The following is a 27084-nucleotide window of genomic DNA, read 5'->3' as shown; positions in this document are numbered from 1 at the left end:
AGCTATTTGATCTTGATTATTCACACTGCACTGTCAACATAACCTACCCTGACATTCATTAACTATTAACCAGGTATTAATTTCTTAACCTCAAGAGAAGCATGGTATTATTTTTTTTTTAAAGCTAAATTATCAAGTTTTGTTTTATCTCAAGATTAGCTTTAATAAAGTCAGTCTGAGGGAACTTAAATTGTGTCTAAGCAGGTATGATTGACAGTTTCATAATGGTGGATCTATTCAAGTCTGGTCATCTATTTTAGAAAAATGAAACAACATAATGAGTTTAATATTTTGTATTTTATTCTCTATACCCATAACTGTTACATATGATCCCTTACAATACATCAAACATGTCCACGTTTTCTATGCTACTAACATTTGAGAAACAAATGACATCACTATTTTGAAAGTCATTGTTAGTCCCATTTTATTTCAGAGATTAAATATACATTGACTCTGCACCAGGTGTTTTTAGCAATGAACTTGTAAACATGTTTCTTGAATCTTAGCCACATTAAAATCAAATTAAGCATTATGCTCAGTCATTAAATAAAACATTATGTAGCACTGTCAGATGTTGATTACAATTAAGAACATACACAATAAAAAAAGAGCAAAGTAAAAATGAAATGCTCTAAATGTGGTTAGTTTAAAAAATCTATAAATTTCTATTATGACTGGGATACTTTTTAGATTTCTAGCACTCCATAAAACACTCTAAGTGCAAGGTGGAGTACAATGGAAGTCAATGAAGGATGAGAAATGTTTACCAACAGCATAGAACCAATGTCTTGCATACCCCACCAACAAGAGACAATGTTGATATAGATATCACAAAACAACATCAACATGTTAAGACAAACACTAACACACAAAAATGTTTTACATGTTTCGGATGTTCCTTCAGAGTTGAAGATAGTTTACTTCCTAGTCCAAACCTCCCGCAGGACGACGGGGGATGGGAGCGGGCAGGATTTGAACCCTCGACCATCGATAAATCCGAACGACAGTCCAGCGAGCAAACCGCACGACCAGGCAGCCATCCACAAATATTATGTGAGTACATGACATAAATAAAGTAGTACAAATATTTTGAACTTTCAAAGACTAGGTGATCATTCACTTTTGATTTCATTTTTCACAACAGACAAGTTGAATTTTTTTTTGTGTCAAAAACAAAATTGTTAAATGTCTCCACCAGATAAAAAAAAAAAAATTGATAAACCTTCAACAGCCTAAAAAATATAAGTAAAAAATAAAGGCTAGGGCTTAATGAAACTGTACATAAGTAAGTTTTGAAGTACTAATACAATACTTTAGGGGGACCATCACCAGTTGAAACAAATATCAAACCCATTTAATCTTACATTCTGATTAGTATAAGCAAATAGTATTTGAAAGAGATTAATAGAACTGCTTTAAAAAGTTAAGTTATTGACACAGTGCAGCATAGAAATCAAGAACAAAAGACTAAAGCAAAGGCAGACAATGGATTGATGCACTGAACTAGCAGTAAACAGCTTGTTTATCAATGTTTTTGATTTATTTAAAATTTTAGTTTGAATTCCAAAACTCTGCCTTTAAAGTCTAGCTGTGTCTACCATGCTATCATTTCCTCTGAGTGTCTATAAATCTTTGCAGAAGTAACATCAAATGGGTTTGAGTATAAATATAACTATTACAAGGAAAAAAATTCTGATCAACAGATTTAACTTGTGCTAATTTAAAACAAAAATTGGTTCAAATATATAAAGATCACACAAAAAATGATTAAGTTGTAATTTCACACAAACAGTGTATAATCCAAAAAAAAAAAATTTTTTAAACTTTTATCACAGCCCTTGAGCTGAAACTAAAATATTCAAACAGCAGATCATTTCCAGAAAGAAATCAAACAATTACATAAATTAAATGCAGTTGCCAAAGATCAGGTGGAATATTTCATGATACAAATGATTTTAATAAAAAAAAGACATTAGTTCTTAGTACATGTATGTAAATACATAAATACATAAGTAAGAACTAAAAAAATGTGGGTTGAAATCTACATATGTATGCACTAGAACTTAATACCCTAAACATGTAGAAAATAAAAACAAAAACAACTCATAACATAACAAAAAGATTGTATGTCATAAATATAAATATCTGATAACCTCTTAAAATGTAATCAATTCATCTGAGGTGAAACAACAGTCAACAATCTTTAATTGAAATGATTTTCAGTTTCTGTGTTAAATTAAAATTATGTGATGCATTCAAAAGTTGCTAACATAAATAATTCTATTCAATATAACTGTAACTAAATTTAAAAAAAATACAATTTTTTTCATTCATAACATTTTTACTTTGTAAAAGTTGAAAAAGAATAAATAAATAAAACATAACTTTGATAAATTATGATACAATGAAAGAGAGAGAGATTAGCTATTTGTAGTTAAACCAAGCTGAGTTTTGTTGTCACATGAAATAGAACCTTACATCTGGTACATTCCACATTTCCAACAAATCTCAAAAGCAGGACCATTCACAGCATACAGTAAACCTCCTATAGAACAAAAAATGAGCTGTTTGACAATGCAGCAAACTACTGACCAAAATCTACAATAAAATATTGATGGTGATATTGTAACATTTTTCTTTGTTTACAAAATAATGAAGAAACAGTAGAAACATAGTTTGAACTTTATAAAACGCTGATAAGGGGAAAAACCTACCAAGCTAAGCACATTTATATAACCTAATTTATTTTAGCTTAAAATCTTTATTTTGCTTTTTTTTTTAAGTTCTGGATGTTCCTTCAGAACTAAACATAACTATGTTCTAACCCAAACCTCCTGCAGGATAACAGGGGATGGCAGTGTTCAAACTCAAAACAATCCTGATGAGTTCGAAGTGCATACCACAAAATGTGGCTATTGAATACAATTCATATGGTATCTGGTTTTATAGTTTTATATCTAGTGGTATAGTTAGTGGAAAGAGTATTTGAGCTTTATATAAATGTCACAGTCTTAGCTGACATTGCATGATCTAAAGTTCACGTCATGTTAAGAGTTTAAAAGACACGTGGAATTCCTGATGTAGAAAACAGGAAGTAGAATGAATAAAGTTGACTTTGAAGTCAGTCAGTGAAGTCAAGCAGACAATTGAAGTCAAGTTAGAAGTCAAGTGTTATTCTTTGGACTGGGTGGTCAAGTAATATTTTAGTCCGGGATGGACAGTAGCGACTTAGAAAAGTCTGTAGTAATTTCAGTTAGAAAGTAACTTGTGGGCAGTTGTTGCCAGTGGTCTTTTGAGACATGTGTATTAGTTAATCTATATTTCTACACAGTGTTGCCCGCTGAGATGCGGACGTGATTTGTTGTTAACGTATTGGATACTTTTGATACCGCTGCTATGCGGATAGGATTGTTATTATTTCTTGACTTGTAGCACTAACAAGGAGTGCAGTATATTATTATTATTTTTGTAAAATAAACTTCATGTTGTCTGCTGAACGGACTTGAGTCAGTCGTATAGTGTTTGTCTTGTCACGTGTCTAGAGTACTTCAGGAAGTAAGAACTCAGTATTACATCATTCAACGTTCATTGACAATAAAATAAACAAAGCTAATCTAGCTGTTCATATACAAAGCACAGATAATGAACAGAAGGTAACCAAACCTATTTCTACAGACACATAGCCCATACATACCATGTGCAGGACAATATTCTAAAGCGAACAGTCGTGGACCAAATTCTGGGCGTTTGATGACCTGCTTGAAATTTCCATCCAGATCAAAACATTGTATGCGATTATTCTCTCTGTCAGCCACACAAACCAAATGATGCTCCTCTGACACAGTGATGCTATGAGGGATGTCAAATGTCACAACAGGAGGAGCTAAAGACAAAAGAGTTTTTAAAATTGTTATAACAAAACATGACTTGAGAATTAGGCACATCAAACTAAGAACTCATATATTATTTTAAATTGTTATCATGAAACATGACTTGAAAATCATGCCCATCAAACTAAGAATCAGATATATATTTAGGAAGTTACCTGCCACCAAACTGAACATTTCTTTTCCCAAAGGACATCAAAAAAGTTCCATCTTTCAGAACTCTGCTATTACAGTACCTGTTGTACAAAAAGTAGGTTTGTAATAAAACAATCAAGATTTTTTTTTATTTTTGCATAATTCAAAATACAAATGTAAAATATATTTTTCTAATGCCTAATTAGTATCAATGGACTCATTTATTTAAAGCAATATTTGCTGACACAATATATAATAACAATTAATTGCAAAGCCTAGTATTACCCATCAGATACAAAAAAACTCTCCAGACATAAGAACAGCTACATCAGTAGGTTTACAAAAAAGATTTGTATCTTCACCATGCTGGAACTTCTGTCCTAGTGTCATTTTTGGTTCAGTCTGACCTGGTGATGTTTTAAAAACCTAAAGAGAAACAAAATTATATTAATCACAATTTGAAAAGGTCACCAAGTAATTTTTTTTAGTTTCCCATGACAATGGTTTCAATTAAAACTAACTGCAAGAAATAGTTAATTTTTACAAACTATTACAAATTTACAGGGACACATTGAATGAAGTATTTAGATAAGTGAATGGACTAGTACTGACCTGTGGCCACTGAGGGTGTCTTTTGTCAATCTCATGGTAGGATCCATTATATTGGTAGCCTGCGATGTCTCGGCCTAACAAAATATGACAGTTAAACAAGAACAAGTATATTTAGAATTGTCATTTTAAAGATAACAAAATTTGACATGACTAAAAAAACTTAACACCATTGTGTCATTAGTACACACTGAAAACCTAAACCATGGGAATGTATTGTACACTAAAAACCAAGATATTCTCCTCTAAAACCATGGGCACATATTTTACACTAAAATCATAACTATATTTTTGCCTAAACTATTTATATTAGACTAAAAAACAAAGATATTCTCACCTAAACCATGTCATGTGGCTTGTAGGCAAATGGAAAAATACTTTTTTCTTTTGAAAATCTACAGCCCGACATCCACAGGGAAGGCTGTTAATAAATTTAATACAAATGTTACAGCCTTTTTTTCTATAAAAAATCTTAAATATTATTAAATTATTATTAAATATTAAATATTTAAAAAAAAGAATAAAAGTTAACTGCAGGTCTCTGAGGGTTAAATGTTAACTGTAGGTCTCTTGTCATTTACTGTGGAGAACTGTGGGTAATTGTAATTGACTGAGTAAAGTAATTGTTGGGTCAAGGTTGTTTGAACTTCAACCATGTGGATAGCCTTGTAGAAATGTCAAAAATGACTAACAGAGCCTAAGAAATGGTATAAAACAGTGATCCTTCACTTTTATTTTTCAGCCGGGGGGGGGGGGGGGGAGGGAGGGAGGATTTACATTTCTTACAGAGGCTGATTAGCCTAAAAAATGGCATAAAACAATGATGAAGTACATTTCTGAGTCTTGTTTAATGCTGATATTCTACATTATGGGAGAAGTTTAAAGTGACCAGATAAAACCATGCCACTAGCGAGATATATTGATAGAGACACAACAAACTAGGCTTGTACTTACAGGAATGTCCTTGAGGTATCGTAAACGATGCAGATGCCAAGAAAAAAACTCCTGCAACATATGGCTGCCTGTGAAAACACAAAATGAAGTTTACAGCCAAGTTAGCTCTAAAAAAAAGTTCTAATTACAACAGCCTATAATTAATTATTTTTATCAGATTGACTTACTTTTTGTGTGTGACATAAATCTTCAAACCTGAGTGGTCTTCATCTTCAGCATCTGTTCAATTAATAAGAAAGACATTTTGGTTTTTGTTTTCAGTTATTTAACTAAGAAACAGAGAGTTGATAAAATCTCTTTACACCAAACAAAACAGTATAACTATACAAAATAAAAAGTATAGACAATACATGTTACAAAGTTTTCTATAGTGAAGTATATGGTTACATTCTCTTTCCTCACCAGTAAATATCCTAGCATAGTGAACTTGCAGTACTAATGTTTAGTAATGTTTTTAATGAATGTTCTGTTGCCAAATCTCAAACCAACATCTAAGATAATACAAAGAACATTAAGTAACCAAAAAAAGTTTCAATTGAATGTATTTCTCTCAATACCAATAACTAATAATTAAAATAACAATGAGTTTATTAATGTACCTTTAGGCAAGATAGTTGGAGGAGCATTTTTAGCCCGAGCAAATAAAATCACAGGATGACTATTCTTGCACATTGAAGGACAGTTCCTAAAAGAAACATTTAAAAAAATCTTAATGAATAATGAACAGATATAACAGAACACCATTTCACCACCGTATCACAACCAATACACCACTACACCAACACACTACAATGACTATCCTTGCATTACCTATCATGCACAAATGAAAATATTTACCAAACTGGCTACTGATAATAGGCTTCACTTTCACATCCATACAACAGCATGTGATGAGCTCTGTTGGCATCAGCTACAGCTTCAAACTTATCTGAAATAAAAAGCACCAAACTCATAACAGTAACTACAGAGTTCCCAGAGTTAAAATAGGTCTTCAAAACTAACTTGAGGTATCAGCAAAAAAAAGGCCTATGACATAATGTACATAAGATCCTATATTAAGTATATACTTGTTTCAATTTTCGCTAAGAAAGATGTTTCCATTATACTTAAAAAAATAAGCCAGCAGTAGGTTTTGTCTGGACAAACAGCAACTTCAGGGCAAGCGATGATTTAAGCTCTTTACTATACAGAATACCAATAAATGTTTGTAAGAGAAGTTTTATCTTCTTGTTGAAGAAATGGGAATGATGGGGAGAAGGCTGGCTTCAGAGCAAAGATAAAAACTTAGGCACCCAAAAGTTAATGCAAAACAAGGAAAAAAGAAACATATACTTTGAACTCTATTTCAACAACAAATCAGACTTTATGCCTTCATCAATAATAAAAGTCAATTGCTTTCATCATGATTTTTTTTTAAATAACATTTTCTGTACTTAATAACCTTTCAGTCACTTGTTTGCTGTATTGCTTAACATACAATTTAGCCTATACTGTATTATATTAAATTAGTGAAATCTTCTAAAGAATAGAAAGAGGCTATGTTTATCATAAAAAAAAATGTGGATTATACACTCACAAATATATGATTCCAAATCCTGTGCATGGTAAGCTGTGCATAAATAAGAATCCGGCTGAAAACACAATAAAGATTGTTAATTATGATCTAGGTTCACAGTCAGCAATAAACAAACAACAACCATTAGTGTCATGGCGGAGAATGATACTTTATTATATTGAACGCGTGCACCTTTGCGCACCATATCAACATCCCCTTTTCTTTAAAAAAAAATAAAAAAATTTAAAACATTTCGGGGAGTATCATAGAAAAAAAATAAAACAACAACAACATAAACAACTAAACGTAACATACATGTATATGCTTCAATCAATATGAAACATATCACATTTAAAAATCAACATTCAATAGTCCATTAAGATACATAGTCATTGAATCTTGTCGGTTTCTTCAACTGATCCCTTGGTCGCAGGGAATGATGAGTTGATGAGTGGCGAATGTGTTGATCCTGAGTTCTATTGTCCTGTATGTTGTTATCAGTATCGGGAAATATATCTTCTTCTGTTTCTCTGTTCGGGTTAATATGCACTCTGTTTCTTTGGTACACTGCACCATTGTCACCTCGAATAATGTAAGCTCTCTGATTGACTTGAGACTGGATTCTTCCACGTCTCCATGTAGGGTCATTAGGAGATTGGAAATAGACCATCTGTCCAGTTTTCAGCTGACTTAAATTTCTTGACCTCTTATCATAAAATGTTTTTACACTCATCTGACGTTTTTCTTTCCTTCTCATAATGTTCTCTTGACATGTAGAAATCTTAATGTTACTCCTTTTGTTTGGTATCAGTGTTCGAGTCATCCGACCAAAAAACATCTGAACTGGGCTTAGATTTGTGTCTTGCCTTGGAGTATTTCTAAATTCCAGAAGAGCTTCATAAGCATCTGACTTTGATTCTCTAGATTTCTTCATTATGTTCTTCAAAATTTTAACTGCTGACTCAGCTTTTCCATTGGATTGATGGTGTCCTGGAGAAGATTTCAAATGAGTCACTCCCCATTCCATCATAAATTTGGAAAAATATTCCGATGTGAACTGAGGTCCGCTATCAGATATACAAACTTTGGGCACCCCATATCTTGCAAATAAAACTTTCAGTTTCTTTATAATTGCGTGTGTTGTTGTCAACTGCATATTTTCTACCTCTATGAAATTTGAATAATAGTCCACTATGGCTAGATATTGTTGGTCACACATTTGAAATAAATCAATTCCAATCTTGTCCCACGGATTAGAACCTATTTCGTGATGTATTAATTCTTCTCTCTGGTTTGCTGGTTTATTTTTCTGACAAATGTAGCATGAGTTGGCTATTTCCTGTATTCGAGCTGATAATCCAGGCCAGAAAACTGTTTCTTTTGCTCTTCTTTTCATTGAGTCTACTCCCAGATGTGCTGCATGGAGTTTTTCTTCTATTTCCTTGCGAAGTGATATCGGTATGATTATTTGTTCTCCTTTCAACAGGAGTCCGTCTTCGTATGTTAACATGTCTCTTAGTGAAAAATATTGTTTGAGTTCAGGTAAACTATTATGTTTGTCTGGCCATCCATTTAGGATATACTGAATAAGTGTTTGCATTGTTCTATCTTTCTCTGTCTCGATTCTGACTTTCTCCAGCACTGCATCTGGTATTGCCAGTCCGACTGTATTGACACAAACATCAGGGATATCACTCTTTTCCTCTGATGGGTCTCTACTCAAAGTATCAGCTATGAACAAATTTTTGCCTTTGACATATTGAAACTGGATATCGTAACGATAAAGACGCATCATTAGACTTTGTAGCCTTCTCGGAGCAGAACTGAGTGGTTTTTGAAGGATGTTTTCCAGTGGTTTATGGTCATTCTGAACTATAACTGTCCTGCCATACGTATACTGGTCAAAACGTTCCAAACCAACAACCACTGCTAACAATTCTTTTTCAATCTGTGCCCATCTTTTCTGAGTATCAGTTAATGATCTAGAAGCATATGCTATTGGACTGCCATCTTGTAATAACGCTGCTCCTAACCCATTTTGGCTACTATCTGCTTGTAATGTAAGCTCTTTGTTAGGGTCAAAATATATCAATGTGCCATGAGTCGATATTTTCTGTTTTATCTTGTTGAAAGCTCGTGTGCATTGATCAGACCAAACAAATGGTGTGTTCTTTCTGATCAACTCTGTTATGGGCTGTAAATCTGTCGACAAATCTGGAACAAATCTTGCAAGATATTGAACCATGCCACAGAATCTTCGGACTGATGAAATATCTTTTGGAGCATTCAAACTCAAAATCGCAGATACTTTGTTCGGGTCTGGTTTTATTCCTGCTTCTGTAATAATATGACCCAAAAAATTAATCTCAGCTGTTCTAAAAACAGACTTTTCATGGTTCAGTTTAATCTTCTTTTCTTGACATCTCTTCATCAGCTCTCTTAGGTTAATATCATGATTTCTGAGTGCTTCTTCTTTCGTTCTTCCTCTTCCTACCACTATAATATCATCAACGTAATTGAAACATCCTTTCAGTCCTTCTAGTGATAGATTTAATCGTCTCTGAAAAATTTCTGAACTCACTTTCAGTCCAAATGGTAATCGTTTCCATTTGTATCTACCAAAAGGGGTTATCATTGCTGTCAAATTAGATGACGCTGTGTCTAGTCTGACATGCCAGAAAGCTTCTTGCACATCCAATTTGCTGAATATTTTGGCATCGTTCAAATCTGCCAATATGTCATCTAAAGTAGCAAGATTATAGAATTCCCTTAGTAAAACTTTATTCAGGGCTTGTGGATCTATGCAGATCCTAATTTTTCCATTAGCTTTTTCCACAATTGCCATCTGACTCACCCACTCTGTAGGCTCTATCACTGGTTCTATGATTCCTCTCTGCACTAGGGTCTTTAACTCCTCCTTAACTCTTTCTTGTAAAGCAATAGGGATCTTTCTACACGGCAGAACCTTGGGCTTAATGCTGCTATCAATCTTTAAAGACACTTCTCCTAAGTCACCCAAATCACCAGTAAACTTTGGACTATAGTCTTCTTCTTGGTTATTCACTACTGATGCTATGAACCTATCTTTATTGACTTTGATTAACTTCATTCTTGTTAAAGTTTCATGACCTAGAAGGCATGCTAGATTATTTGGTACAACTATATATTCCACCTCAAATGTTTCGTTAGTTTTCTCATTTCTCGTCGTTAGAGTGGCTTTCCCTATGGGTCTCATTTCAGTCTTATTCCACATTAGTAATCTTTGCGTTGCCTTTTCTATCTGATTCTTATTTACGTATTTTTCCTGGATGGTATTTACATCAGCTCCACTATCCATTTGAAACCTTACACGGTGACCATTTACTGTCATAACTGCTGTCATCCTTTTCGTTTTGTGGTTCTCCAAAGACATCACCCATTCATTTTTTACCATCATGACATCATCTCTTGTGTCCGACTGTAGCTGTCTTTCATCGTTAGACATATCATCTGACACCTGCTGAATTTTCTTTTTGCACATCACAGCAAAATGATGTCTCCCCTTGCATGCTAGGCACATTTTACCCCATGCAGGGCACTTTTCTTTAATGTATTCGTGAATCCTTCCACAATACCTGCATTTACCTTTCTGAATGTTTGTTCTTGAAGGTGTTGATACTTTCTCAATGATTGGAGGGTCGGTTTGTATTTGTCTCAAATGTTTGTTGGCGGTCTCGTATGATCTGCAAATATCTCTGCACCTTTCCAATGTGAGACTACTATCTTGTAGCAATTTCATTTTGAGGCATTCATGTCTAATACCAAGAACTACTCTGTCTCTAATCAAGCTATCTTCCAGGCGTTCAAAACTACACGTTTTTGCTAGTCTTCTCAGATTTGTTATGTACTTTTCAATGTCCTCGCCTTCTTGCTGTTCACGCGTATTGAACACATACCGCTCATAAGTTTCATTCGTTTTTCCAATGCAAAAACTTTCAAATTTGTTCACTATTTCTTCCATCTTTCTTTCTTTTCCCTTCTCAATTTCAAGACCATCATATATGTCCATCGCTTTTGTTCCTATAATTGTTAGAAAGGTGGCCACTCTGACCTCCTCTGATTCTTCCGACAATTTAATGGCTAACTCATAGTTTCGCCAGCTCCGGTGAAACTTTTGCCAATTAGCGGCCATGTTTCCTTCTACCTCGAGCGGCTCGGGTACAGGAAGGAAATTTCTAGCTGCCATTGCACGGCGTAGCCTTGAATTGTTGTCTATTTATTATTGCAAACAATTAACCTTTATATACTGATTAATGATTACCTCTGATCATTAATATACCGCTGCCACCATGTTAATTATGATCTAGGTTCACAGTCAGCAATAAACAAACAACAACCATTAGTGTCATGGCGGAGAATGATACTTTATTATATTGAACGCGTGCACCTTTGCGCACCATATCAACAAAGATTTTGTAGAAATATTTGTTTATTTATAAAGGCAGAAACTAAAAGTATGAAAATAGAAACTAAATTTGTTAAGATATTCAACTATTTCTCTTTTGTTGACAACTCCTAACTCAGTTGTGAAATTACACATTTTGATTTCCTTATTCAATTTCTTAGTACTTTAGAGAAATATGACTAAATTGATCCAAAAGGTTATTAAAATAGAATCCTTGTAAGCATCTTCACTCTCTTCTTATGTCCATGAACAATTACAAAGAGTTTACCTTTCTAGGGCTTGCTCCCAGCATCAATATCTTTAATATCTGTGTGTCTTCAAAGTCAGCTACAGATAAAAAAGAATCAGAAATAGTGAACAACATTTTAAAATTTGCTCTGTTCATGTACAACACAAGCCAACAAACAATAGACTGAAAACATTACAAGACTATGCAATCTTATTGGAAATATTGTGTCTAAAGCTTTTGAGAAAAAATTTACCATTGGCTTCACCTGGATGATTCATGCCAGCATGATTATGGGATCCTATAGCTGCTTCTTCAAGGGCTGGATTGGGTGGAAGAGTAACACTGACATCTATGGGAAAGTTTTTTCCAGTCAGCTGTGTAAGTTCATTGAAAGCACATTCTCCTGATGGGTCAGCCACAGAACTGCGTAGAGCATGATGTAATAATTGCACATCTCATCATTGCCTGTTGACCTGCATCAGAAACTATCATCAGTAAGTGAACAATTATTTATTAGGTGTCCATATTACAGATGAATGTTTTATTAAAAAAAATAAATTATGTAGCTGATGACAGAATTTGTAAACAGAAATCACATTTCAGCAATTTTGACTACTTTTAGTTAGTTTGTTTAAATTTTAGAGTTAAAAGCTAAACCTTCAAGAAACTCACCCAACACCAACAGGATGATCCATCAAGCTTGAGTTATAAGTGCATCTAACAGCCTGGAACATAAGTTACATTTCAAATTTAGACAAAAAATACCATAAGAGCTTTAATAATAATTCAGAAAAAGAAAAGCTGACATTACAGTTGGTATATATTTATATCAGACTTACTAAAGCATCTCCTGGTTTGACTTCAATTACTTCCTTCACTGGATAGAAGGCCTTTAGATTTGTTTAAAAAAAAATAAATTGAAAGAACATTTCATATCATAAACATGTGGCACTTTAAGTGTAAGTTTGTATGAGATCATATAATGTTAGAATAATTTAATATCAAATATGGTAACTTTAAGACTTACTTGTGGCCATTGTGGATTTCCTTTACCGATTTCATGATACGTTCCATTGTATTGATAACCAGTTATGACTGTACCTGAAGAACATTACAATTAATAAAAATTAGAAGAGATATGATGTTTGTAAAATGTTTTACATGTTTCGGATGTTCCTTCAGAGTTGAAGATAGTTTACTTTTTTTTTTCAGATTATTTTTGTTATGGTTAGAAATGAATTTGGCAATGTTCATAGTAATCTATTGGCCATCATCATACATAAAGGTTTAACATAATTTACACACACACACACTATCTTCTAATACAATTCAAAGTAGTAAACTAGTTGTTAAGCAGACAATGTAATATTTTTAAAAAATTATGAAAACTTACAATAACCCCCAAGTCCCCAGAATCTAATAAAAATATACCAGCAACATACTGAGGCCTAGTGAAGATGACAAATACAAGGTGTCAAAACATGCAGTTTTTTTTTTGTTTTTCCAGGGGGGGGGGGTGAGGAGGGGCAAATCTATCAATAATAATCTAATACAAGAGAATTATTTCAAGATGAACTACTTACTTTTGGTGGGTTGTGTAAAGTTTAAGTCCAGAGTGATCTGCAGGTTCTGAGTCTGAAATATATTGGTAGTTACTAAAGAAAATAGATTGAAGTGTTACATAAAACATTATGGAATAACATCACTGAATGAAATATTGTTTAAGATAAACATAATGAAATAAAATGTTAGCAGAAGGAGAAATAATAAAAATTTAGTTGACAAAATGACATCTAATCAATTTCTATGACTAAGTTCATATAAGGAAAAAAATCTGAATTTGAGTTTTCAAATCATTTCAATGATGCATTCTAATAAAGAAAAGTTTCCCTTTCAGACCTTGTGGTCTATAGAGCAGATGACATAAAGGTCATCTGTTTCTTTGGCCAATGGTTAATGGGCAGCACAACGACCAACTGCCTTTACTTTCCCCAACTAAAGTCAGATACCCATTAGAGTTGGGTGGACTCAGGGGCGCCCTAAAAATCCTGAAATTAAAAATCACAGTCTTCACTGAGATTCGAACCCAGGACGCCAGGTTTGGAAGCCAAGCACTTAACAACTCAGCCACCTCACCCCCATAATGCATTCTAATACATTGTCTAAATTTTTTTCCAATAATTATATAGAATACAATTTTATAGGTTCATCTACATTTATATATTAGTAAATAAAACTAACCTTAAAAATCTTTGCGTAGTGTACCTGGAGTACAATAGTCTTAATTGATGTTTTCCTGCCGACCCTGAGACCTACACCTTTAAAGAAAGAACATGACATTCTTGATAACATTTTAATTCCTACATGTTGTGTGTGTGAGTATTGACAAGTAATGGTAGAGACAGGAGAAATCTGATCTTCAATGACTTTTTTTACTGACTTTAAAGTCTAGATTTTTTTTTTTTAGCAATAGTAAGGAATAGGTGAAAAGGAACCTTTTGTAAAGGTGATTCAAGCAACATGATGGATTATTAATAGAAAGAATTGCAGAATAAGTTCTCCCTACTTAAACGTTCCCAATGAAACACTCAGTGTATCTTGTTGAGGTGTTCTATTTCTTTTGTCAATGTTAACCCAGATGTTCTTAATGCATTACTGCCAAACTATTTTGTTCACTGCACTGCATATGTTAATGAACCTCCTTTCAATGTTTTACCACTAAGTTGGTCAGGTGTTCCTAAGAACACAACTCAGAACTTTATCACAGATCATGCAGCTTATATCTTGGAAATTACATTTGCTACCTTGAGCCCTTACTTGTGTTAAAATACTTTCAATGGAGAGCAGGTGGGCATAGTCTGATCTGTAAAGTTTCAGTAATCTTCTCATTTCAACAATAGTATGCCTAACTCAATTTCTTCACAGATAAATCCCTCTGACCTGTCATCATGTGATGATGATAATATAAAAGGACTACTGAGAGCTTATATCTGAGTTTCAGCATGCTTGTAATGTTCTTAGCCTAACATAGTTCTTGACAGGTCATTAACCTATTGTTAAACCTTTCCAGCTGGTTTTCACCAATTGCATTTATGCTTAGTACATGCCTCAGTGGCAGTGAGAGAGATATACAAAAGAATACATGTCTTAAATGCCACATTAAAAGTGTCTGTCTCAGGTATTTGTGCAAGACTCTCGAAATAAAATGGCAAGGCGCAGTCACCAACACATAAGTGCCAAGAAGAAAAAATACTAAAATGGTTTATCAAAGATCTTAGAATATTATGTAATCATTTTAAATTGTCAGCTTGCTGAAGAGAAATATAGCGTTTTTACAAAAATTATTTTGAAATATATTTTATGCAGGTTTTTAAAAATGGACCATTACCAGGCTCTTTAAAGTCCATTTACTGTCAAAAACATAAGCAAATATCCTATCTGAAAATCAATTTCAGGTACATAGAAAAAGATTTCTAGGTTATAGTATTAAATTTTAAAAAAGTGTTACATATTGATGGGGTGAGAGGATATTAACATTTAATAACAAGTTCAGAAATGCAATTCCACCATCAATTAACAAGTGAATTGCTCAAACAGAAGTCTTCACTCATCACTGAATTTTGAAAAACAAACTTGTTTCTTTCTAGTCAGTTTGTTAAGCTTAAAACATGTCAACTGTTTATTTGTTACCTTTAGGCATAACTGTTGGCGGAGCATTCTTAGACCAGGCAAACATTATTGTAGGCTGACCATTTTAACACATTGGTGGACAGTTCCTGAAAGAGAAAAAGTATAATTCTAATACAGCAAAAGCTGGAGGCCATTCTTATTTATTTTTAGCTACAAACTAGAAGGTCAAGCACTTTGTCACAAATAAAATATATTAATTATCTAGAATCATTTCATTACTATTTGGATTTTATTTTTAAAAAAAAACAACTTTACCATTAAAAACTGAAAGCTTCTTACTTACCAGATGCTGTCTGTAGAAAAAGGTTCACCATCACATCCATACAGCAACATGTGGTGTGCAGTGGCAGCATTGGCCAGAGCTTCAAATTTATCTGATTAGCAAGATAATTGAATACCATTAAATATATTACATGATTTTTTTTTTAAAATTAACTATTCAGTGTATGTCATATACACCACTGTAACTATAGTTTAGTCAACAAGACTTGGAGATGACTTACAAATATAAAGCTCCTCTTCTAGAACTAGATAGGTTTACATTGATAGGTGTCAGGCTACAGGACAAGAGAAACAACATCATCTCACAAACACATTAATTGACTAGATTACTGACACACTTGTATTAATAATTTTTCATGGCTAGGTAGGACTTCATTGTTTATTTATTAAATACATTTATGTTTAAGCAAGTTTAATAAAAATATTAATTAATATAACCCAATGTTTTTATGATGAGAAATGTTCAGATGCTACTGTAATAAGTCCTTTAATTTAAACTTCAATATCTTGATTAAGAAAAAAATGTTTTCCAAAGTTAGCCCATGTTTTAAAAATTTGGTTTTGGATAAAGAATTGTTTAGAAATAACACAGGACTGAATATAAAAAATACCAGCAACCATCACAATATTTTCTTAGTACATCTAAAACTTGAATGTCAGCTTGTGGGATAACCTTTTTTCTTTATATTTCATAAACACTTACTGTATTAGGCTTAGCACCAGGCATCAATATGTCTTGAGTTTTTGTGTCTTGGTACAAGTTCTCTGGAAAGTGACAGTGTATTCAATATATCACTTGTAATACAAATAAATGCTGATTCCAATTGCTCAAGAAAAAAATCTATTTACAACAAAACAAAATTAAGGTTTAACAATGCAAAACAATTAATTGAATTGCTTCTATATGCTACAAAACTAACCATTGGCTTCATCTGGATGATTCATGCCAGAATGGTGGTGAGATCCTATGGCTGCTTCTTCAAGTGCTGGATTTGGTGGAAGTGGAACGCTGACATCTTTGGGAAAGTTATCTCCTGTCAGTTGTGGAAGTTCATTAGTGCCACATTGCCATGAAGGATTAGCCACAGAGCTGTTTGTGTAGAACATAATATAAAAATTGCACATCTCATCATTTCCTTTGGACCTGCAAAAGGATATATTTATTGTCAATAAGAATTTTAAATAGTTGGGTTTATTTAGTTTGCTTCTAATTATGGTATACAAACTACAATTTCAATAGCACATTATTAATTTACAAGAGGATCAGAAAAAATAAGGTCATGTGGCACATTTTTTTAATGAGTGAAGGAACTTAACGGACTGTCAATCATTAGATTCATACAAATGCTACAGTCAAGTCCCTTACTAAGTTGTATATTTTCTGAGGGCTAATTCTTTAAAGTTTTTCCTACATAAAAATGTAGTTCCTTTCAGACCTTGTGGTCTATAGGACAGATGATGTAAAGGTCATCTGTTTCTGTGGCCTTTGGTTAACGATGGTGTTATGTGGCAAGTATAATGAAAACCGCCTTTATTTTTCCCCAACTAACAACAGGTATCCATTAAAGCTGGTTGGACTCAGAGGTGCCCAAAGATCATAACATTAAATATTCCAAATCTTCACCAGGAGTCAAACCTGGGATTCCCTGGTGCGGAAGTCAAGCACTTTATCACTCAGCCACCCTGCTGCCCCCTCTTTACTTGTAAACCTTAAATTAATGATGATGACTGGAAAGAATCCTTTCATGACTTGTTAAACACAGTATAATACATTTAAAAAGAATGAATAATAAAATAATTATTGAACTAATGGTTAAATTATTATCAGCACACATATTTAGAAAATAAATACAAATGAGGTGAAAATACAATACAAGTCAATACACTAACCCAACACCAACAGCATGATCCATTGAACTTGAGTTATAAGTACATCTAGCAGCCTACATAGGAAGTGAAAACAAAAAAGAAATTAGCAAATAAATATCACACATTTGTTTACCTATGAAAGAATGTGATGTCTTGGGAATAGCAATCATATTTTTTTAATGATCATTCAATGTAAAAAAAACCCCATTAAAATGTGCAGTGCCTTAAAGTGTATACTCTCTAAAGAGATGGAATAGGTTGCCTAAAACAGACATGAAAACCAATCACTTAGTATACAAGAAATAAACAACTAGTTAAACATATGAATATAACAATATAGTTTGTTTTTTAAAACATAAAATATCAGTACATTCTAGACATTGCTTTAAAAGTGAACTTTTCTTATAAAAGGATATAATAGACAGTGCTCGATATTGTCTTGAAAATATTGCTTAGTCTTTACATATAATTTCTTAATGTTAATATAATATGGTCAAGCTAACTCACTTGTGACCATTGTGGATTTCCTTTGCCAATCTTATGATAAGAACCATTGTGTTGGTAACCAGTGATGTCTCGACCTGGAACAATAGTTATGGTGGAAGAGAACTGAAAGGCACAAGGCTGTTACCTAGATCTAGTTTGAAGACCCTAATTCATTTTCTAGTTAGTGTGTGAGACATGAGGAAGTGAAGGAAGTGAAATAGTTTATCTTGAAGAGGAGAAAAGAGAGAAATTCTAACTCTTACCTAATCCATGAGCATGTGTTCTGTAGGCAAAGGGAAAGATACTCTTGTCCATTCTGAATGTACAGCTTATATCTACAGGGTACACTGAAATTTAAAAAAAAAATGTATGTCCTTTGGTGTTTATAATGTTTTAAATAAAAGATTCAACTATTATTAAATTTCATTAAACAAAAAAAAGCTTTTTCTTTGGAATAATATCTACTGAAAATAGTCTATAGAATTTAAGAATTCTTACAATTTACATGTGTGGGATGGTGAAGCCATTAGCCAACAAAAATATACCAGCAACATACTGGGGCCTAGAAGTGAAGGTTGTAAGTAAGCATTGAAGAGTATATAATAAGAAAAATAGAAAAAAATCCTTGATTAAATTAACTAGATTTAGAACAATTTGAAGATAGAACTTTAAAAAGCAAAATGTTAATTATGCTAAGAGCCTTCAAATGCTAAAAGCGTTTAAAAATACAAAACAAGCTGTTGAAAGACTTCTGAAGATTCCAGCTCCCATGGTATCAACGAGGCGGCTCGGAAACATTTATTTTGTGGAAAGTGGATTTGCAAGCAACAGGTGAATATGGTCCCCATTGAGTTCAAACAAGCCACCACACTATTCCACAAAGAGGCTGCCATAAGTACCTTGAGAAAGCTAAGGGCAGGAAATTGCGCTAAACAAAAACAATAGGTAGAAATATTTCTAATCGCACAGACTTATTGTTAGTCTAGATCTATTACAAATTTAATTACATGACTGATCCAAACTAATTGATACAATTACACTTAATATAAGCTTGTTTTTTTTTTTAAAGTATTTTTACGTATTTTTCTTGTGTAATATTGTTTGTTACTTTACTTCTGAATTGTCTCCTAGTAACTTTACTCTTGGTATTACTCCAGTAATTGTAAACATTCATTTGTTAGAAACTAAACAGCTCTATTTTAGACCTGATCAACTTATAATGCTAAGATTAAATAGAATTTTAGTTGTATGTTCCTATTGGATTTCTAAAAAATTCTTTTAATAATTTTTAAGCTCTAATGATTTGTTTGATTTCTAAATTAATTCCATAATATGAATATAATATTATAATTCCAAGGTATTTTGAGCTTTGAGATATTGGTTTTGAATAATAAGGATAAGCAGTTTTCATTTGTTTTGGTTATCTCTATTAATAATAATAATAATAAACGGTAGATTTCAATCGCCCGGATCTGCTGTTCATCGATAAAAAAGAAAAAAACGCTACCATTATCGATATCGCCGTACCACTGTCTCATAATTTAAGAAAAATGAGATAGAAAAACAAAGAAAATATGGGAACCTAGGCTTGGAGATTAAGCGTCTATGGAAATTGTCCAAAATAACAATATACCCCATTGTTATATCAACCGAGGGGATAATAACAACTGACCTTACAGACACCTTCAAGGCCCTTAACATTCCTAGGAACATCTTCATTGCCTGTCAGAGGGCGGTACTGCTGCAGACCTGCCACATCACCAGAAAATTCCTCAGTGGAAACTGTTAAAGGGACTACGATGAATTTTGTTTCTCTTTAGCGAAACTCGACCCTGGCAGCGCCAGAGAATGACTACTCGTTCATTTCTAACATAATAATAATAATAATCTTTATTGTCCGTATGGAAATTGGTCTTACAATTTGTGCATTACACCAAACAAAAACATTATAACTATAAGAAACCAAAGTGTACATTCACACCAGACTCACTCATAATTTACATGTGACAAAGTTTATACCAGATTGTTCTTATTTAATGATTTGATTGCCAGGGGAACAAAAGAGAGTTTGTGTCTGTTAGTCTTTGCTATCGGTGTCTTGTATCTCTTTTGTGATGGTAAAATCACAAAATCCTGACACAAAGGGTGATTCTTTATTTCGAGGATCTTTTATAGATGGCTTTTTTTATAGATGTTTGTCTCAAACAACTGCCCAAATGGGTTTTGTTTTTTGCCAATGATTTTACCAGCAGCATTTAGGATTCTATAAAGTTTATTTTTATTTTTAATGCTCAGATTGCCATATCAGGCAGTGATATTGAAACTTAAAATATTGCAGATATGAGCGTGATAAAACATAGCCAAGGCCTTTTCGCTAACATTAAACGAGGACAGTTTTCTTAGTAATCATAATCTTTGCTGCCCTTTTTTGCTGATATAATCAGTATTTGCAGTAAAATTTAGTTTATTGTCTAGGATAGTACCAAGGTATTTAAAGGTTTGCACAATTTCAATAGTCTCTCCAGCTACAGAAACTATGCGGTCTTTTGAAATAACATAAAAAGAATTAGCTTATTGTTAAAGGGTTTAACATGTATAAATAAATGGATGGATTATAAGACCTCAGTCAGTCTTCCCTTGTTCAATTCTTACAAAATGTGGTTTGATAGAGCACAATGGCATTAATAATTAATTAAATAATTCATCAATGCAAATATTTATTTTAAATTTTCTTTACCTTTGGGCATAACAGTTGGAGGAGCATTCTTAGCCCAGGCAAACATTATTGAGGACTGACCATTTTTACACATTAGTGGACAGTTCCTGTTGAGTAGAGTAGAATAGAAACTTAACATCCACCAAACATTTTTTTCTAAAGATTATTTCTTTTATATTTAAAACTTTCACATTATTCAAATAAGTCAGACTAAAAAATAATAGATGACTTTGACATAAGCATTGCAATGGTTTGAAGTGAACACAAAAGGTTTGCAAGACCATCAAATAGCCCTTTAAATTGACTTTTTGATGTTTAGTTTTTATGAATAGTTTATGGAAGTCTCAAGGAAAAAAAAAAGTGCCATTTAATAATGTCCACCACTTAGAAAGCCAACTATGTTCATCAAGTTCATCTTTTCTTAAAGGAGAAAGTTTCATTCTTTTATAAATTGCCTTTCTATAGTGCTTGCAAAGCATGCTTAGTGCACTACTGTCAAATTTCTTGTATGGACAAAGGGGGGGGGGGGGGAGGAGGAGAAGGTATTATGGAAGTTTTCATGCTGCCTTTAGGCAGTCAGCAAACACAAAGCTCAGTTGGGATTCAAGCAGACACTGCTAAGATATTAATCAATAAAAATCCAACTGACCATTGTTTTGTTCTGGGGAATTTACTCCTGGATGGTTGTGAGATCCTATGGCTGCTTCTTCAAGAGCTGGATTGGGTGGAAGTGGAACACTAACATCTTTGGGAAAGTTATCTCCTGTCAGTGGTGTAAGTTCATTGAATTTACAATCTCCTGATGAGTCAGCTACAGAACTATTTGTGTAGAACATGATGTAATAATTGCATATCTCATCATTGCCTGTTGACCTGCATAAGAAATTATCATCAGTAAGTGAACAACTCATCATTTCCTGTTGACCTGTACAAGATTAAAAGAAAAAAATGTTTTGAAAATCAACAATAATACAATTGAGAAAAAAAAAGTGTTTACTTAAGGTTTAAAACTGAAAGAGTTTTATAATCATTATTTCTTTTCTTTAACAGATGTTTTGAGACTATCAGATATGGAATCAATTTAGACTGGTTGAAAAATGGAATAGTAAAATAGAGAAATTTGTGGAGTTCCCACTAAGACTAAAACTGTTCAAAGGGTTTGGATTTATATTTGTAAACATGTGATAACTTTATTTTTAAAGAAGTATCATTGTGGGCCAATAGAATGTAGACAAATGAAACTCCTCTTTAAATACATGAGGCTTAGATGTAAAAATTGATCTAAAAAGGAAAACTTTTTAAACAATAATTTTTTGTTAAATAACCTAAAAAACTGCTATTGCAAAAAAAAAAAAAAGCAGCAAATTAATATGTGGATTCATTTTTTTTGTTTTTAGTATCCAATTTTGTTTAGTGGTTTTTGTTGAATATTTAAAAAAAAAAAGCAACTTTGTATTTTAAGATTTATGACTAGAAAGTAATTCAACTTCATGTACTAGATAAAGAAGTAAGAGTAGCTTCTTCAGCCATAATGATCTTTCTTAGAACCAAAGCTATTCAATAATGATAATAATAATAATTTTATTTATAAAGTGCTGTTAACAAACAAAATGTAGGCTCAAGGCGCTGTAATAAGATTACAAACACAAACACGACAGCTAAAATGACAGATAATCTAAAAAAGTTTTAAACAGATAGGTCTTAATGTTCTTAAAAGTGGTGTAGCATGTTGTCTGTCTGAGATCAATGGGGAGTGAGTTCCAAACCTTTGGTCCGTGAACTGAAAAAGCCCGCAGACCGTAGCTTTTGAGGGAGAAACTTGGCACCACTAAAAGCGTTGAGTCCATTAAGTGCAGGGCTCTCTGGGGGACATATGGAGTAATCAGTTCGCTAAGGTACAAGGGCATCTTGTTGTTATATATACACTGATGACAAAGTGTGGCAACCTTGTAATCGATTCTCGCTTTCACTGGAAGCCAATCGAGCGTGCGCAAGAGCGTAGTAGCAGAATCTTGTCTAGTTTTTTTAAGGACTATTCTAGTGGCGTTGTTCTGTATACATTGCAGCTTGGCTATTTTGTCATCAGGTATACCTGCTAGCACGGCGTTGCAGTAGTCAAGGCGGGAGAGTATGAATGCCACAGCTAGCGTTTTTGTTGAATCCGTTGTTAAATATGGTCGGATCTGGTCTAATCTGCGCAGCTGCAGATAAAGACCTTTACAGAGCTGACTTATGTGTGGGTCGAAAGATAGTGTTGAGTCAAAGAAAACTCCAAGATTCCGCACTACATGGACAAAAGGAACATGGCAGTTCATGATAAAGAGAGAATCTGTGCTTTCAACTTTTGAGACATTGTTCCTAGTGCCAATCTTAATTATTTCTGTCTTGTCTTCGTTCATCTTGAGTTTATTTTCAACCATCCAATCGCTCACCCTTGCAACGGTACCACTGATTTTCTCTGCCAGATGCGACACCTCTGAGGGTATCATATAACTGTGAGTCATCGGCAAAGAAATGGTATAAGATGCCGGTTGGCCGTATGACACCGCTGTAAGTTTACACTTTCAGACTTTTGTAAGTTTACACTTGCAGAAAATAAATCAAACTAATGCTGGTGTCACTAGTAGTGCCAATATTAGAACTAACTCACATGTGGCCATTGGGGATTCCCTTTGCCTATTCATGATAAGTCCCATTGTATTGATAACCTGTGATAACTTTGCCTAAGTTTAAAAATAAAAATATTTAAGTTTAAAGAAATATTTTTTATTTTGGAGTTTAATTGTTTTAGGTTAAAAAAAAAAAAGATAATTTAAAAATTATGTTTTACCTAGTCCATGAGCGTGTGCTCTATATGCAAAGGGGAATATACTTTTCTCTTTTTAGAAAGCACAGCTGATATCTACAGGATATGCTACAATATGCTATAATATACAAAGAATAGCAAACAGTTTACATTTCTCAACAATTCCAAAAGACCAGATATTAGGGCTCTTACATTTTATGGTCAATAAATAATTTTGAAAATTATGATTACTTCCCTTACATTTAATCATAGACATATCTCTCTTACAGTGCTATCACATACTTCTCTAACACTTAATCATATATCTCTCTTACAGTGCTATCACATACTTTTCTTACACTTAATCATATATCTCTCTTACAGTTTCATCATAGATCTGTTACACTTAATCATATATCTCTCTTACAGTTTCATCACATAGATCTGTTACACTTAATCATATATCTCTCTTACAGTGCTATCACATACTTCTCTTACACTTAATCATATATCTCTCTTACAGTGCTATTACATACTTCTCTAACACTTAATCATATATCTCTCTTACAGTGCTATCACATACTTCTCTTACACTTAATCATATATCTCTCTTACAAAGCTATTACATACTTCTCTTACATGGTTCTCTTATAATGTGCATGTCTGTTGAACTGTTACATTGTTACCATGAAATGTCAATACTTACATGACACTTGGGGTGGAATTTGAAACCAGTAACTAGCCAAAAGAAATATTCCAGCCACAAACTGAGGCCTAGAAGTTGGAGCAGAAAGAATGGTTGTAATAAGAGTGTTGACATTTCAATAGAAATGATTACACAAATTAAAATACAAGAGTAAGGGTTTAAAAACTTACTTCTGAAATGTGGTGTATATCTTAAGACTTGAATAATCAGTAGGCTCAGAATCTACATAAAATATTAAGAGTCAAAGTCACAACACTACAGGCTATATTAAGTAGATAGAAGGTAATTATAATAATAAGTCCAAAGATTAAGGAAGAATGCAGTATTTCATGAGACAGAAAGAAAGTGACATTCAAACACAATACAAAGTAGTTGAGTAGTAACATCAATCAACAATCTTTTAGTTAGGTGAACTTTTAGCTTTTGTAGCCATTGTGTAGTTATATAATATGAATATTTATCTAGTACTCCCAATTCCAAACAAGCTGCAGCAGTTTCAAGCCACAAGAGATTGAGGGAAAATCCTGAGAGGACTCTATAAAACTTAAGAACTAACTATGGTATTCTTTACAACAGTTTAAGTTATATTAGCATGACAGGTGCTGGACTTGGTTGATACAAGCTATTTAGGATGTAGTAACTAATTTGTACAAGTGCTTCTTCTTCCTAGTGCCATTAGAGAATGGAATGGGCTGCTTGAATCAGCCAGGAAAACCAATGACTTGGCAGAGTTTAAGCCATTGATTAACATTCATGACTAAATTTACACATAAAATGCATTGGATTCTTCAACTTCAACTTGTTTCTTCAACTGAATTGAGATAAGCATTTCTCAGAATAACACTTGCAAATTCAAAAGAGACAGTGAGCTATAAGATCTGTTTAGATCTCCTGTCTTAGAATGAGTCAGGCATGCATATTACAGTAATATATTAACATTGTCAACACAAAGTAAAAGTGTGACTGACTTACAAATATAATATTCCTCATCTTCAACAGGATAACCTGTACATAAGTAGGCATCAGGCTATAGGGAAAATTTTTTTTAACAAATTTAAACTATGCAAACAATATTGGAATGTGAAGGTCACATGACTTTTATTATTATTATTATTCTAAAAAATTATTTTGTCTTTGCAAGAAAATAAATCAGTATAGAATAACAATCATCATGTTTTATTTATTATTATCTATATATAGTTATAACCCTGCCATGCACACCACCATTCAAGTAGTGCAGTAGGTGTGCACTGTTAGAGACTAGACTGAGAAGGAATGTTGACATTGAAAAGAAGAGAACAAAGTCCCCCCCCCCGCCCCCCTCCCTTCCCAAGTCTAGGGCTGATGAACAACCTATGCTCAAGACATATTGTTATTATGTGTTTGTGATGTCCTGTGAATTAACATGTGAGCAGGTCAGGAGGCGCAAGAGAGACCTTTTCTCTCTGCTCAACATTAAATTTTATAACAGTAGGCAGATGTTAGCGCTACTGGGTGGGCTCAATCTGTGTACCTCGGTCTGCGACCAAGGGGCTAGAGTCGCCTAAGTAACCAGACAACTAGACTACACTAAACTAACTAAATTTAAAATGAAAGCAAGAACAAAAACTTTACTTGAAATACTAAAAATAAAACGATACTTTATTTACATGAAAAATAAATCAATAATAAAATATAATATATATACACTAACCACTACAACTGAACCCAGAAATTAACTAAAACCCTCTAAATCTACGCCACTACCAAACACCAACAAACTAACCAAACCAACTATCTACAAACTGATAAAACCAACTATCTAACTAAATCACTACAACTACTGTGTACTATACTAGACCTAGATACTAGATCTACTAGACACAAACACACTACAATAAACTAGTCTAGATCTACAATATTCTACTACTACAACCAATTTAACCCATAACACTAAAACAAGAACACCTTAGTTAGGCTTAGTACCTTAGCCTTACTATTAATAATAGTATTACTTCACTAAGACTAAGAACAAACTAAAGTTACAGTATAAGCCACTAAGCCGACTAAATCCTTTTTTTTTCCTGACAATCCATTCAGATCAGATCTAGTCAATTCTAGTCTAGCTAGATCAGATAATTAGATCGATCTTATATTATAAGAATATTAGACTGTCTAGTCTATATAGATCTAGAATCTAGGTCTACCATCTCTAGATCTAACAGTGAGTAGGCCTAGTGCTAGTCTAACCTGTTTCTAAGAAAAAGAAAAGGATTTTAAAAAATACGTTTAAATCATAGCATGATAGTAAAGGCTACTATAGAATGAGATCTAGATCTATATAATCTAGATCTACGTATAGATTATAGTCTATATTAAGTATATAGATCTAGATAATCCCGCCCTCCCCTAGGCATTCGAGGACACATCAGTTTACCTGGTTGACCTAAAAACAAAACATGCGCTGATCTAACTTACTCTAAGTATCTTTAATCTATGTAGTCTATTATCTCTATAGTCTATATATAACACAGTCTGACAAAAGAAAAAGGCCCCAAAGTCAGTACTGAATATTTTTTCCGGGGAAGGGGCTAAAAAGCTATGATAGCTTGTGAACTGTGTTACCTATACATCTAGATTCTAGATAAATTCCGCCTTCTCCAAGCCACCTAGTTGACCAAAAAAAAAAAACGTATCTTAGAGCACGCTCAGTGTCTGTTGCACACACATACAAAAAGCATCAACGTACTAGCAT

The 27084-nt window shown here is 33.2% G+C and overlaps 1 protein-coding gene and 1 pseudogene across 1 annotated transcript; both read right to left on the bottom strand.

Annotated features, from left to right (window-relative positions):
* Positions 1 to 278: 278 nt before the first annotated feature.
* Positions 279 to 20926, bottom strand: LOC129924750 (peptidyl-glycine alpha-amidating monooxygenase B-like; annotated as a pseudogene).
* Positions 19755 to 27084, bottom strand: LOC129924749 (uncharacterized). Its single transcript, XM_056021262.1, has 8 exons — positions 27079 to 27084; positions 26808 to 26954; positions 25323 to 25377; positions 24521 to 24572; positions 24351 to 24418; positions 21509 to 21784; positions 20881 to 20966; positions 19755 to 20009 (listed from the first exon to the last, which is right to left on the bottom strand). Exons 1-7 carry the CDS (start codon positions 27082 to 27084, stop codon positions 20953 to 20955), a joined length of 618 nt encoding a protein of 205 aa, XP_055877237.1. The 3' UTR covers positions 19755 to 20009; positions 20881 to 20952.

The sequence above is a fragment of the Biomphalaria glabrata genome, chromosome 2 (assembly GCF_947242115.1).
Source record: "Biomphalaria glabrata chromosome 2, xgBioGlab47.1, whole genome shotgun sequence".
In the NCBI taxonomy this organism is placed as follows: Eukaryota; Metazoa; Mollusca; class Gastropoda; family Planorbidae; genus Biomphalaria; species Biomphalaria glabrata.
The sequence above is the reverse complement of the archived record's forward strand: the minus strand, read 5'-3'. Positions and strand labels throughout refer to the sequence as shown.

Excerpts from the sequence above, each read along its gene's own strand:
- LOC129924749 (XM_056021262.1), bottom strand. Across the intron at positions 25,378-26,807 it reads ATAGATTAAAGATACTTAGA|CCTGATGCCTACTTATGTAC; the intron begins GTAAGTTAGATC and ends TTTTCCCTATAG. Across the intron at positions 21,785-24,350 it reads AATTCCACCCCAAGTGTCAT|GTCAACAGGAAATGATGAGT; the intron begins GTAAGTATTGAC and ends AATCTTGTACAG.